The sequence below is a fragment of the Loxodonta africana genome, chromosome 19 (assembly GCF_030014295.1).
Source record: "Loxodonta africana isolate mLoxAfr1 chromosome 19, mLoxAfr1.hap2, whole genome shotgun sequence".
Taxonomy (NCBI): Eukaryota; Metazoa; Chordata; class Mammalia; order Proboscidea; family Elephantidae; genus Loxodonta; species Loxodonta africana.
The window spans coordinates 30,042,453-30,058,008 of record NC_087360.1 but is presented as its reverse complement, the minus strand read 5'-3'; the positions used below and the strand labels follow the sequence as shown (position 1 = coordinate 30,058,008).

The 15,556-nt window shown below is 47.9% G+C and overlaps 1 protein-coding gene across 1 annotated transcript; it reads left to right on the top strand.

The window, feature by feature from the left end:
• Positions 1 to 3,983: 3,983 nt before the first annotated feature.
• Positions 3,984 to 14,343, top strand: CRYBA4 (crystallin beta A4; the record flags this gene model as incomplete). Its single annotated transcript, XM_003419092.4, is given in 5 exon segments — positions 3,984 to 4,049; positions 5,835 to 5,953; positions 8,972 to 9,113; positions 11,688 to 11,830; positions 13,814 to 14,343. Coding segments are annotated over 5 exon segments (618 nt in total), but the record flags the coding sequence as incomplete, so codon positions are not given.
• Positions 14,344 to 15,556: the final 1,213 nt, after the last annotated feature.

The window sequence follows — 15,556 nt, the reverse complement described above, 5'->3', positions numbered from 1 at the left end:
CACAGAGACATACACCCACAATACACACAGGTAGAGACACACACAGGAGACACACACACGCAGAGGTACACAGACACCCAGACACATAGATACAGAGACATGCGGGGATAGAGATGCAGACACACACAGGCACACAGATAGAGACACACACAGATAAAGTGAGAGACACACACACATACACACAGAGACATGTACACAGAGACACAGAAACACACACAGACACACACACACACGCAAGTCGAGGTAGAGCAATAAAGACTTTGAACAATGGAACGAATCCTGAAAATTCTACCACTCAACTCCCTCACTTCACAAATGCAGAAACTGAGGCCAGGTGGGAAGAGTGACTTGAACAAAGTCACATGGTATACTACTAGCAGGGCCAGCAGAGGGACCCAGGGGAACTTATTCTCTTGCCCCTGGGTTGGGGGTCTTCACAGGTTCCTGCCTCTTCTGTGGGGGTCCAGGGACCCAGGCCCCCCGTACAGCCCAGCTCTGCTGGAGATCAGCCTACCACCCCCAACCTGGCACCCCTCACTTGCCAGCCTCCCCCTCAGCCTTTCATCCTGGGCCAAGGGCTGAGGTGGGGGCAGGAACCACAGGATGTGCGACACTGGAGCCACAGCCAAGATGCCTGCGGTGAGGCCACCCACAGGTCTGGGCTGTGAGGCCAGGCCGTCTCTTCTCTGGGCAGCTCTGGACCCCCTTTGGCAATGAGTCCCCTGTCAAAGGGCCAGGTGGGGGTAGAGGTGGCAGTGCCCACGTGTTAGCACCCCTCTGAGCATTTTAGGCTCTCGGCTCCTGTCATCCTCACTATGACCTCATACGGTGGGAGCTCTGATTAGCCCCATTTGCAGATGAGAACACTGAGGCAAGTCTCTCTCAGCCTCGCTCAGCCTCAGTGTTCTCATCTACAAAGTGGAATTGGGGACTCACATCTTTTTAACTCCCGATCCCAAGCTCTTAAAAACTATGCACTGCTTTTTTATTGTTGTGGTAGTTGTTGTTGGGTGTGGTTGAGTTGATTCCATCTCATGGCAACTCCATGGGTTACAGAGTAGAACTGCTCCATGGGGTTTTCTTGGCTGTAATCTTAATGGAAGCAGATCTCCAGGACTTTTCTTTCACAGCACCTCTGGGTAGAGGTGCCACCTAGGGACCTGCCTTTTTTATTAATAATTATTTAATAGTAATCATTGTCAGTATTAGCAATAACTATGATGATAATTTTTTTTTAATCTGGTAAATCTGCTGCAAAGGAGGTCTTTAAAGTGTTAAAGAGCAAAGATGTCACCCTGAAGACTAAGGTGCACCTGACCCAAGCCATGGTATTTTCAGTCGCATCATATGCATGTGAAAGCTGGACAATGAATAAGGAAGAACGAAGAAGAGATGACGCCTTTCAATTGTGGTGTTGGCGAAGAATATTGAATATACCATGGGCTGCCAAGAGAACGAACAAATCTGTCTTAGAAGAAGTACAACCAGAATGCTCCTTACAAGCAAAGATGGCGAGATTGCGTCTTACATACTTTGGACATGTTGTCAGGAGGGATCAGTCCCTGGAGAAGGACATCATGCTTGGCAGAGTACAGGGTCAGCGGAAAAGAGGAAGATCCTCAATGAGGTGGATTGACACGGTGGCTGCAACAATGAGCCCAAGCATAACAACAATTGTAAGGATGGCTCAGGACCGGGCAGTGTTTCATTCTGTTGTACATAGGGTCACTATGAGTCGGAACCTACTCGACGGCATGTAACAACAACAACAAGATTTTTTTCTAGGAGCAGTTGCCAGTGCTATTCATGTGTAACTTACACTAATCCTCACAACACTCTGATCTCTTAGGTTAAACCCAGTTTACCTTGTTGTACTCATTTTACACATGAGGAAACTGAGGCTCAGAGAGGATCAGTAACATGCACAAGGTTACCCTCACCCAGTAAGCATGGGATTCCAACCCACTCTGTCTGGCTGCAGAGGTTGTGTTTTTAGTCTTTAGTTTCCATGGCAACCCTTTATCCAAGCCATGTGTTAGATGTTGCTGTTGTTGGGTGCCATCGAGTCGATTCTGACTGCATGTGACAGAGTAGAACTGCCTCATAGGGTTTCCTAGGCTGTAATCGTTACGGAGGCAGATTGCCAGGTCATTCTTCCACAGAGCTGATGGGTGGGTTTGAACCACTAACCTTTTGATTAGCTGCCAAGTGCTTAACAGTTGCGCCGCCAGGGCTCTCAGCCCTTCCTGGAGGGAATTGGTGTTGCCCTTTTCCAGGCCGTGAGCTGGGGCTCAGTCAGCCTTCAGGTGACCCAGCTGGTAAGAACAGGTTCGGATCTCACTCCCAGTGCCCTGGCTCCCAGCCATGCCCTTTCCTAAGCGAGGGTGTCAGGCGAGGGTGCACAAAGCCAATCCTACAAACTCTCAAGAGTCGACAGGTGCCGTACAGTTTGCAAAGCATGCATGCACCCGCCAGCTCCTTTATTCTGCCCTCGGAGCCAGCCAACTCATCTATGCGGCTTTGTGGGCCCTGCAGGTCCTGACCCACCCCACTTCTCCTGCCTCTCTCCATCTGTTCCCCTTCATGACCCAGGAGCTCCGGCCACATTAGGCCACAGCTCTTTCTTGTACATGTGCCATGAGTTCTACCTCCACACTTTTGCTGGTTTCCTCTGCTTGGAATGCCCCTGCTTCCATTTCACTTTGCACAAACTCTCCTTCAGGATCTAGTTTAAATGCCACCTCCAACTTGAAGCCTACCTTGATTGCCCCAGCTGGAAAAGGAAGGGGATGGAAAGGGGGAAACGAATTTGTTGAGTGTTTCGTCTGTGCCAGACATGTTACGGAAGCTCACAACAACCCAAGTTTATTTTTGTCTCCTTTTATAGGCAGAGATGGAGGGGAAGTGACTTGCCCAAGGTCGCGTGGCCAGGCAGGATGAGAGTGAAATTTTTGGACTCCTCATTCAGTGCTCATTCGTTGCTTCAGACAGAAGTTCAGTGGTGCTGATTATGGCAGACCTTCCACCCTTTGCCTTCTTCACAGCTGATCTCTGGGGCTAGTTAGCCGGCACATTCCCTCCTAGCCAAAGCCAGCGCTGCTGATCCCTCTCCAGCGCTTGCTTTTGTTTCTGCCGCTCATTTGCTGAGTTGGGGCTTTGTCTCCTGGGGGCCCCTCTCCCCGCCCAGACTATAAGAGCCTGGCCACAGCTGGCCCAGGTCTGGCATATTCTCTGGGCCCAGCTTGGTAAGTTCCAGACTTGGGGAAGGGGAGGATCGGGAGCTTTGAGTGAGCCTGACCTGGGAGGCAGGGAGCCCAGGTCCCCAGTCCTGGGGACATCTTTGTGTCACCCTGAATGCCATCCTCACCTTAACCAAGGATAGGTCCAGGCATCAAGATCTGCACCTGCCTTGTTGACAGGTGCCATTGGGTCAATTTGGACTCGTAGCCAAGTCCATGTGACAGAGTAGAACAGCCCCATAGAGCTTCGTTGGCTGTAATCTTTACAGGAGCAAATCGCCAGGTCTTTCTCCCTTGGACGCTCTGGGTGGGTTCGAACTGCTGACCTTTTGGTTAGCAGCTGAGTGCTTAACCATTTTGCCATCAGGGCTCCTACTCTGATTTAAAAGCAAATCTACTCTTATAGTCCTGTTGGCTAAATTTGCATCGTTTGGGTTAGGGACTGTCTCTGGAAGAGGTACTTGTCGGGTGATACATCCACCCCCTGGCAGACACAGAATGTTCTCCTAGAGAATGGATAAAACAGGACAAGTGGGGCACAGAGCTACTGGCACCCAGAATGGGGAGTTTTGAGATGGCCACAGGAAGGGAGAGAAGCGCATGGGAAGGGAAGGAGAAGGGCAGGCCAAAGCGACACTCTGCCCCAGCCCAGTCACATCTGGACCCCATCTGGATCCCAATTCAGCCCAAACCAGCCTTCAGTGTCAGGAAGGAGAGCGGGGTGAGGGCAGAAGGTGATTATATTCCTCTCCTGTTTAGGAAGGCGCCAGCATGACGCTGCAGTGCACCAAGTTGGGGGGACACTGGAAGGTAGGAGGAGGCACGGGAGTGAGGGAGGTGGTGGGGAGCAGGGAGGGGGCGGGTTTCAAACCTGTATCCAGAGAACCCCTCCCTGACTTCCATTGAATCCCCAGGTCACTTCTAGGAGACGCTTATGATTGCCACATTTCACAGAGAGTGCAGCTGACGGTCAGAGAGGGGAAGCAAGGTCACTCAGAGGAGCAGAGAGAGAACTCAAAATTAAATTTGAACTTGGGTCTTCTGGTTCCAAAACGTTAACTGTATTACTCTCTGGCCACCACCAGTTGAATTGACTCCGACTCATCTGACCCCATGTGTGTCAGAGTAGAACTGTGCTCCATAGGGGTTTCAAGGGCTGATTTTTGAAAGTAGATGGTCAGGACTTTCTTACTAGGTGCCTCTGGGTGGACTCGAACCTCACCTTTCAGTTAGCAGCCAAGCATGCAGGCCCATAGCGAGGGTTATGAGCACCCAGTGGCAGTCTCTAAATTGCACCCCTGCCCAGTTCCGGCGACTAGGGGAAATCTGTAAGTTGCGCCTCCTGCCCCCCCGCAAATTTAAAGATGAATAGATGTTGATAAAAACCAAACCCGCTGCCATTCCATCATAGTGACGCTGTAGGACAGAGTAGAATTGCCTACAGGGTTCCAAAGGCTGTAAATCTTTAAAGAAACAGACTACCACATCTTTCTATCTCGGAGCGGCTGATGGGTTTGGATCACTGATCTTTTGGTTAGCAGTCAAGTGTATTTTTAACCACTGCACCACCAAGGCTCCTAGACATTGATAGCAGCAACAGTTTCCCCCTGGGAGGGCTGTCGCCTGTGGCAGGCGGGCTGACAGGCGGCCCTGGGGGCACCCAGGCCTCTCGGCACCTCCCGGCTAGTGAATCACCCCGACAGACACTGAGAGCCAAGGTAACAGAGAGCAGTGCCGAAACATAGCTGAAGAGGCCATGGGCTTTCTAGAGCAGTTCCTGCAGAGATTGGTCTTGGACGTATCTCAGGAGCGTGTGGCGTCATGTCCTCTGACAGCGTCACCTGGTGCAGTCCGTACCTGGCACTCCCCTACTGATGCCATTGGCTCCTCCTTGGACTTGTGCCCGGGGCAAGTGCCCCACTGTCCTCCCTCCCCCCTTTGCCATGCCTTTGCTCGAGCCGGTTTAACCGTTTACACCACCTAGGGAACGTTCTCTGGGAGAGGGGGCAAGCTGGCAGCCCAGGGATGGCACGGTCTTTGGGAATGATTTCTTTGACCTCCTTTGTGTTTTAAAACACTTAAAAAAATTTTTTTTTTTTAAATTCCGAATTTACTCGTTGTTGTGAGAATTGCAAGCTCTGGCCCACATTCCCATGTGGTAACAGTGGCAACAAGCAATGGCCACACCTTTATGTGGGGCATCTGGTCTCCAGTCCCCACAGGTCTCGCCTATCTTACCTGCCTGGCCCCTGGTGGCATCTGATCTGGCATTTCCTGCTTTATCACCTCATTTACCTTGGAGCTGGAACCCTGGGTGGCCCAAACAATTAAGTGCTGGGCTGCTAATGAAGAAGAGATTGGCAATTCAAATTCACCCCCAGATTCACCCAGAAGCGCCTCGGAAGAAAGACCTGGAGATCTACTTCCAAAAAAATCAGCCACTGAAAACCCTATGGAGCACAATTCTACTCTGATGCACATGGGGCTGCCATTAGTCGGAGTTAACTGCCCTGCCCCACCCTAAGTTTTGGGGTGAGCCCCCAAAACCACAGGGCTTTGACTGGGCCTCCACCTTTTTTTCCCTCTGTGCCCTAGATGGTGGTGTGGGACGAGGAGGGCTTCCAGGGCCGGCGGCATGAGTTCACAGCTGAGTGTCCCAGCGTACTAGAGCTTGGCTTTGAGACGGTGCGATCCTTGAAAGTGCTGAGTGGAGCGTGAGTCCAGGGGGACCTGAGGTGGGGCAGGGTGGTATGCAGGGATGAGCCTGGAGTGGGGTACTGAGATTTTTAGATGCTCTGTCTTCCCAGGCTCTAACTGTTCTCTTGTGCCTCCCTTGGGCCTGAAGTGTGGAGGCGTGTACAGGACTGCCATGTAAGGTTATACAGGTTGTGAACTGCTCAACTGTAGGGGGAGCCATTCACACACACCCTGCCCACTGGATGCAGCAATGTCCAGTCAGAAATGTTTCCCTGTGCGTAAATCAAAAGCCAACATCACTATCCCTGAAGGAGCAGGAGAGCAGTGGGATGCAAACCCCAAATTCTAGTAAAAAGACCAGACTTAATGGTCTGATTGAGACCAGAAAGACCCTGGAGGTCATGGTCCTCAGACCTTCTGTTAGCCCAAGACAGGAACCATTCTTGAAGCCAACACTTCAGACAGGGATTGGACTGGACTACAAGACAGAAAATGATACTGGTGAGGAGTGGGCTTCTTGGATCAAGTAGACACATGAGACTATGTGGGCAGCTGTCTGGAGGGGAGATGTGAAGGCCGAGGGGGACAGAAGTTGGCTGCATGGACATGGAAACACAGGGTGGTGGGAAGGAGTGTGCTGTCTCATTAGGGAGAGAGCAACTAGGGGTATATAGCAAGATGTATATAAGGTTTTGTACAAGAGACTGACTCGATTTGTAAACTTTCACTTAAAGCACAATAAAAATTAGAAAAACAAAAACAAACACAATATCACTCACCAAAAGAGAAAATAAATATAGCCCAAAATAATGCTAATAATTTTTTGCTAAGTATTGCCTGCCCAAGGCTCTGAGCATGAGACCTGCCCTCTTTTGGTTTGTTTTTTAAAGAACTTAGTGAGATGTAAAGAGGCGTTAATTGTTGTTAGCTGCCATTTAAGGACCTCATGCAGGAAGAAAAAAAGTTGCCTGGTCCTGCGCTTTTCCCATTTTCGGTTGTGAGAGAGGTATTGTTGCTGTTAATTGCTGTCCAGCCAGCCCTTTACCCATGGTGACCCCCTGTGCACAACTGGATTGGGCCATTATGGTTCATAGCATTTTCACTGGGTGATTTTTCCAAAGTAGATTGATCGCCAGGCCTTTCTTCCTAGTCTGTCTTAGTCTGGAAGCTCCGCTGAAACCTATTCAGCATCACAGCAACATGAAAGCTTGCCCTGACAGACGGTGTGGTGGCTGTGCATGAGATGCACTAGGTAAGAATCGAACCCAAGTCTCCCACGTGGAAGACCAGAATTCTATCACTGCACCACCAAATAACACATTGAGACTTTCTAGACCAGCACCATTCAACAGAACTTCCTGCAGTGATGGGAACGTACTACCTCTGTACCGGCCGATTCAGAGCCAGGGGCCACATGTGACTACTGAGGACTTGAAATGTAGCTGCACTTTGATTTACAGGCAGTCCCTGACTTACTATGTTTTCGAGTTACCACGAACCGCACTTATGACCGTCTGCTTTGGTGTTTCTTGTACATTTTTTCGTTGGTAATATGTACTACATACAGTGTCGCAGCTTGTAATTTACTGATGTTATCATTCTCAGATGTTTGCTAGCAGATGTCCAAAGACTGGATTTATAAAGATTCTGATAATAAAAGGCAATTAAAAAAAAAAAAGAGGTATTTGACTTTACGTCAGAACCAATTTACAACAGAATCTCTGGTACGGAACCCTGTTGTAAGTCTGGGACTACCTGTATTTAATTTTAATTAATCTAAATGTAAATTGAATTAGCTACATGTGGCTAGTGGCTACCATGTTGGTAGCATAGTTCTAGAAGTATCAAACATAGATTGAAAAGAGAACGATGCCCTTCCTATGTGACTCGAGTCATTTTATGCTTTGCCTGTGAGTGCCACTAAGGACACTGTGAGTGGTGTTTACACATCTCACATTGTGGTAAATGCTCTTTTAGCTTCTGCTTTGTACAGGCGGGGAAGTGGGGCTGAGAGGACAGGGATCTGTCCAGAGATGTCAAACAGGTCAGTAAGGAGACAAGCTCAGACCTATGCAGACAGTGGATTCCTTACTTAGACAGCAGATGCCAGGTCAGCCTGGTGTCAGCCTCCAGTGTCCCTTGTCCTACAGGACACCACCAACACGAAAGGGTCAACAGAGGACAGGCCACAGGGGGAGGGTAGGGAAGAGGGGACACTGCTGCTGGGAGCCATTTTCACGCAGCAGCTAAATGATTGTATTGCCAGCTGCTGTAGCCCACGGTGCAGCAAGGTGGTAAGGCCTGTATTTCATCAGAGCCACGGGACTAGATAAGAAACTGCCTCATGGAAGCCTCTCTCAAGATAGGGAGGCAGGTGAGAAATGGCCTGCCTTCTGGGGAGGTGACAAGGAGTTCCACTGAGGCTTAGGTCATATAAGGCTACGTGGCCTATATGGACTTGTGCAAGGACACCAGCAGGGGGCAACTCCTCAACCTACAGGACATGCAGCAAGTCAGTGGACCTCTGGGTCTAGAACATGCTTTCTCAACCTTGCATTATTGATGTCTTGGGCTGAAAACTTCTTTGTAGTGGCAACCGTCCTGTGCATTGTAGGATGATGAGCACCATCCCTGGTCTCAACCTCAAGATGCCAGTAGCACCTGCTTCCCCATTTGTGAAAACCAAAAATGTTTCCAAAACAAATCAAAAACAAAACTGTTGCCATCAAGTGAGTTCTGATTCATAGCAACCCCATATGTGTCAGAGTAGATGTGTGGTCCACAGGGTTTTGCAATGGCTGATCTTTCAGAAGTAGATTGCCAGGCCTTTCTTCCAAGGTGCCTCTGGGTAGACCCAAATTTCCAATCTTTTGCTTAGCAGCCATCTGAGCGTGTTAATGGTATGTACCACCCAGGGGCTCAAAAAAAAAGAGTCTCCAGACAATTGTTAAATGTCTCCTGGGGACAACCACTGCTCTAGAACACAAGTGAGGGTCTCTCACCTCCTGCGCCCCCTGCCCTCTCTCTGTCCACAGCTGGGTGGGCTTTGAGCATGCTGGCTACCAAGGACAGCAGTATGTGCTAGAACGGGGCGAGTACCCATGCTGGGACGCCTGGAGCGGCAACACAGCCTACCCCTCCAAGAGGCTCACCTCCTTCCGGCCCGTGGCCAGCACTGTGAGTACTGCCCCTGCCTGGTCCCAGGGAGATACTCCGCCTCCTTCCTGGCTTCCAGCCTCCAGTGGGGGCTTGGGAATCAGATGTCCCAGGGTTCAAGTTCTCATGTTACCTCTTCATGCTGTGAGACTTGGGCAGTCCCTCCTCTCTCTGTGCCTCAGTTTTTTCATCTTGAAATGGGACCATAGTGCCTGTATACCGGTACCAGTTGCTGTCAAGTTGACTTTGAATGATGGTGACCCCATGTGTGTCAGAGTAGAACTGTGCGCCATAGGGTTTTCACTGGCTGATTTTTCAGAAGTAGGTCGTCAGGCCGTTCTTCCGAGAGGCCTCTGGGTAGACTCAAACATCCAAACTTTTGGTTAGTAGCTGAGCGCATTAACTGTTTGCATCACCCAGGGACTCTAGTACCTATATTGTGGGGAAGAAAAATGTAATGCACCTGACCAGAGTCTTCCATAAACACTCTGTCCATAGCAGCTCTGATTATGTTATGTGCTTATGTGTACTTTGCACCCTCACTTCATGACTCAGGGGTCCTGGGAGAAGCTGGGTGCCAGAGGTGGCAGGGTGCCGTGGGGTGGAAGGGTTCTACTCCTTGTTACTGATTCATCACCAGTGCCCCTGATTTTATATTTGAGGTGCTGCTTATGGAGTATGGATGGAGGAGGCATTATTATCCCCACCTTAAAACCAAAAACCAAACCCATTGCCATTGAGTTGATTCTGACTCATGGAAACACCATGTGTTACAGAGTAGAAATTCTCCATAGAGTTTCCTTGGATGTAATCTTTATAGAAGCAGATCACCAGGCCTTTCTTCTGCAGTGTCATTGGGTGGGCCCAAACCACCAACCTTTCAGGTACTAGTCCAGTGCAAACTGTTCGTGCCACTTAAGTCAAAAATTGACTTGATGGCAATGAATTTGGTTTTTTTTTATCCCCAACTTACAGATGAAAAAACTGAGGCTCAAGAAGATGTATTTTATTCTTTTTTACTTCAAAAACAATTTTTATTGATTAAAAGACACATAAGATGTACATATTTATTGTCCAAGACTTAGGGGGAAAACCCGATATAGCAGAATAAGAAAACAAAAGTCACTTATAATCACACCTCTTTATAACCACACCTCTGAGGCCAAAGCCCACTGTTAATAGTGCTGTGGATTTCTTTCTGGTCTTCTTTGCCATCCACAGATGAACATTTTATATATATAGTGTCCTAGGGTGGGTTCTCTAGAGAAACAAAACCAGTGAAGTGTATACATATACAGAGACAGAGGCAGAGAGAGATTTATACCAAGAAAATGGCTCACGCAGTTGTAGAGGCTGGAGGGTCCCTAATCTGTGGGTCAGTCGTCAGGCTGGAGGCTTCTCCTGACTCACACAGCTGCAGGGGCTGACGAACCCAAGATCAGCAGGTCAGACAGCAGGCTGCTGGCTCACATGCTGTGGAGGCAGACAAATCCAAGACTGGCAGGTAAGATGGCAGGCTGCTGGCTGAAGTCCCAAGAACTGGAGTTCGGCTAATGAACTGAACGCAGAATCCAGAGTATAGCAAAAGCCAGTGAGCTTTTATATATTGAATGCAGGCCACACCCCCAAGGAAAGTCCCTTTCAACTGATTGGCTGCTCATAGCAATCTCGTCGTGGAGGTGATTATGTCATTTCATAACTGCCAAACCACCAAGGATCATGGCCCAACCAAGCTGACACACAACTTTAACTATCACATATAGGTTGTTACAAAAATAGAATAATAATGAACCAGTTTTCCTTACTCAGCAAATATTTCACAACCATCCTCCCAGGTGATTCCATCTCATTTGCAGCATCGTTTTTCATAGCTCACTAGTATTCCGTTGTGCTTATATATTCCACCCATTTCCCAGACGTTGTGCTAAATACAGGGACTAGTGGTGGAATGTAACACATGTAATCCTTGACCTCACACCATTTACAATTCAGCAGAAGGTGAACTCCTGAATGCATTTAATCCTCAAAACAACCCTGAAAAGTAGGTGTGGTTAATTTCATTTTACAGATATGGAAACAAACCACCAAAACCAAACCCGTTGCCATGGAGTCGATTCCGACTCATAGTGACCCTATATGAGATATGGAAACAGAGGCTCGGAAATGCCACTTGTGTATCTAAGCTCAGTCTGCCAGTAAGTGACAGAGATAGGATTTGAATCCAGGTCTCTGCACCATTCCTCTTAATCGTGGTGAAATTTCACCACCTGGTCCCCTATTGTTGGACACTTCGGTTGATTCCAGGTTTATTTCTGTTGTTTGCTGTTATTTTACTGATATCACCAAAGCTGATGATGCATATCCTTAATGGCTAATTTGTTCCATGATTATTTCCTTTGTGTAAATTTCTAGAAGGGGGATTTCTGGGCAAAGGATATACCTTGTCTAAGGTTTCTGGTACTGTTGTCTTAGTGCCCTCCCAAAAGGTTTGCAAGGGGGACTGATTTGGGAGACAATGGCATGGATATGGGGGCCAGCACAGCTGGGTTTCCAACTGGGTGTCTAGGGTTCTGAACTTGTTCCCTGTCCCCACAGAACCACCGTGACTCAAGGCTGACCATCTTTGAGCAAGAGAACTTCCTGGGCAGGAAAGGGGAGCTGAGTGATGACTGCCCTTCCCTCCAGGCCATGGGCTGGGATGGCAATGAAGTGGGCTCCTTCCACGTCCACTCAGGGGCGTAAGTGACTCCAGGGCTCTGCTTGGCAGGGGAAAGAGAGGATGTTGGGATGGGTAGGGGCACTATCTGTGAAAACCCTGTGCTGAGGGCTTTGGGACTCTGATGCCTACATTCCAGAGAAGGGCACTGAGGCATAGGGAGGTATTGGCCAGAAACTGTGGGAGTGCAAGTGATGGGAACCCAGTTCAAATTGGCTTAAGCCAAAAGGAGATTTGTTGGCCCCTGTAACAGCTTCAGGCACAGCTGGGTCTAGATGCTACAGTGGGGATCTGCCTTTCACCCCCTCTTGCTCTGCCTGCATTTGTGTGGCCACATTCTCAGGCAGGCTCTTCACATGTAAGGTCAAAGATCACTGCTTCTTCCTTACACTGAAGCCCCAGGGAAAGAGAGTGCCTCTTTCTCAATGATTCTATTAAGAGTTCCAGGAAAGTCTCTCATTGGCCTTTTCTAATGTGGTCAACTCTCAACCAATCACCATGCCCACAGGAATGGGATGCTCTGGTTGGCTAGGCTTGGTCACATGCTCACTGTGGGAGTCAGTCCCACTTCCCCACATTGACTGAGACGGGGAGGGGTAGCAGGTCTATCACCAGAAGAGGGGAATGGACGCCCAGTCATAAAACAAACAGATGTGAGCTAAGGAACTTGCTCAAAGTCCTAAACCAGGTAAGCCACTGAATCCAGCCTCAAGCCCAGGACAGACTGATCCTTCGCACCCTTTTCACCCAGGAAGGGGCAGGTGAAGGCTGAGGTGTGAGATCCTTGCTTAAGCAAGGACAGCAGAGCCACCTTCTAAGTTGTTCTTTGGCTTCTGGTAGGCAGGGGCTGAGTGAGGAGGTAGGATTTTTTGTTTTGTTGTATTTTTAGCTTTCTCGGGAACCAACAGGGAATCATTTTCTTTCAGAGTAGGATGAACCCTTTGTGATTCTTGAGCCCACTTCCTTCATTTACAGAAGGGGAAACAGAGGTTCAGAAAACAAGACACCAATCCTTGTCCAGTCCTGAACAATGTGAGGGAGTCTTAATTTCCCAGTGCTGCTAGAACAGAAACACCACAAGTAGACCATTTTAAAGAACAGACATTTATTGTCCCAGAGTTCTGGAGCTAAAGGTCCAAATCAGGGTCTCAGTCATGTGGATTCCTTCCTTGTTGGTCACTGGCTTGTGGGTGATCCTCACATGGTATCTGTCTTCCCCAGTTGTTGCCCCATCTGTATCTACTCCACTCTTTTTATAACTCAGAAATGATTAAGTTAAGGACACACCCTACGTTAGTATGACCTCATCAACATAACAAAGAAAACCCTTTTTCCAAGCAGGATCACATCCATAGGTACAGGGGTTTGTATTCCAATACCTATTTTGGGGAGACACAATTGAACCCATAAAAGGGTGGTCAGTGAATTCAAAGAACAATAGCCCTTTCTTTGGAAGTATCTCTGGATAGGAGAGGAGGGGGAGTTAGACTTTCCTCATTCATCTATTCATTCATTCACCAAATATTTGTTGAGCCCCTCCTTTGTGCTAGGCATTGTGCTAGGCACTGGGGATAACAATGAACAAGACACACACATCCCTACTCCCAGGGAGCTTACCTCCTAGCAGGGCAGGCTGACATGTTACAAATAATTTGACAATTCTTGATTTCGTGATTCCTACAAAGGAAGGACACAGAATACTAAGAGATGGTACAGTAAGGGACTGTGGCCTATTTTAGGGAACAGTGAAGGGTTTCCTGATGAAATGATGATCAAACTGAAACCTGAAGGACAGGTAGGACTTGGTAAGAGAAAGAATGGCAGGAATGGTGTTCCTGGCAGAGGGAACAGCACGATCAGAGGCCCAGTAGTAGGAAGGGCATGACATATTCTGGGAACTGAAAAAAAGCCGGGATGGCTGGAATGTGTTTGCAGCATGGACCCCTTTGTCCCTGTCTTGATCATTGTGCTCGTGGGGTAACAATCTGTCTCTTCCCTCTTCCAGCTGGGTTTGCTCCCAGTTTCCTGGCTACCGAGGTTTTCAGTATGTGCTGGAGTGCGATCACCACTCAGGCGACTACAAGCATTTCCGGGAGTGGGGCTCTCATGCCCAGACCTTCCAGGTGCAGAGTATCCGCAGGATCCAGCAGTGAGCAGGGGGCCTGGCACTGAGGAGTGCACCTGCACTTGCCTGGAATGGCGGGGCTGTGGAGGTCGTTATGTGCTCTCTCATTCTGCCTCCCTGTGTAACCCATGTAAAGCCGGCAGCCATGTGGGCCAGTCCAGGCACAGTCGGTACAAAAAACTACATGTAATAAAAAAAGAAGGTCCAGTGTTTGTTTGCATTTTTCAATTTCACAAATCTTTTCCAAGAGCCAGTTGTTAGCTTTGTTACTTTTTTCTGTCATTTGTTTGTGTTTTATTTCACTGATTCTGCTCTTATTTTTATTTCCTTCCTCCTGTTTACTTCAAGTTTATTTTTTCTTCCTTTTCAAGCTTTTTAAGGCACAATCTTGGGTCACTGCTTTTAGGCCTTTCTTGTTTTTTAATACAGGTTTTTAAAGCTATACACTTCTGTCTCAGTTGTCTAGTGCTGCTACAACAGAAATACCACAAGTGGATGGCTTTAACAAAGAGAAGTTTATTCTCTCACAGTCCTGTAGGCTAGAAGTTCAAATTGAGGGTACAGGCTCCAGGGGAAGGCTTTCTCTCTCTGTTGGCTCTAGAGGAAGGTCCTTGTGATGCATCAGTCTTCCCTTGGTCTGGGAGCATCTCAGTGCAGGAACCTTAGGTCCAAAGGATGTGCTCTGCTCCTGGCACTGCTTTCTTGGTGATATGAGATCCCCCAACTCTCTGCTTGGCTCCCTTTTCTTTTTATCTCTTGAGAAATAAAAGGTGGTACAGGCCACACCCCAGGGAAACTCCCTTTACATTGGATCAGGAATGTGACCCGGGTCAGCGTGTTACAATCCCACCCTAATCCTTTTTAATTTAAAATTACAATCACAAATTGGAGGGCAACCACACAATACCGGAAATCATGGCCCAGCCAAATTGATACACACCTTTTGGAGGGGATTTAATTCAATCCATGACAGCTTCCCTCCAAGTATTGATTTAGTGGCTTATCACCACTTTTAATTTGATGTATTTTCATTAATATTCAGTCTGATATTTTTAAATTTCCTTTGTGATTTCTCCTTTGACCCATGGTTTATTTAAAAATTTGTTATCGAAATGCCAAATATTTTGAGATTTTCTAGATCTTCTATTGTCATTGATTTGTTATTTAATTCCATCATTGTCAGAGATCATGCTCTGTAAGATTTCAGTCATCTGAAATGGAGATTTATTTTATGGCCCAGCATATGGCCTACATTTGATAGACCTGGATATGCACCTGAAAATAATTTATATTCTTCAGTTGTTTGGTATAACCCATAATCCATTGCTGTCCAGTCATGACCCTATAGGAGAGAGTAGAACTGCCCCATAGGGTTTCCAAGGAGTGCCTGGTGGATTCGAACTGCCAACCTTTTGGTTAGCAGTCGTAGCTCTTAACCACTACACCACCAGAGCTGGGTCTAGTGCTCTGTTAATGTCAGGTCAAGTTGGTTGACAGTGCTAGTTAGATTTTTCTATATTCTAACTAATTTTTAAAAAATCAATTTTTATCATTTACTGAGTGAGGGCTGCTAATATCTCCTACTGTGATTTGGATTTATCTGTTTCTCCCTTTAGTTCTACC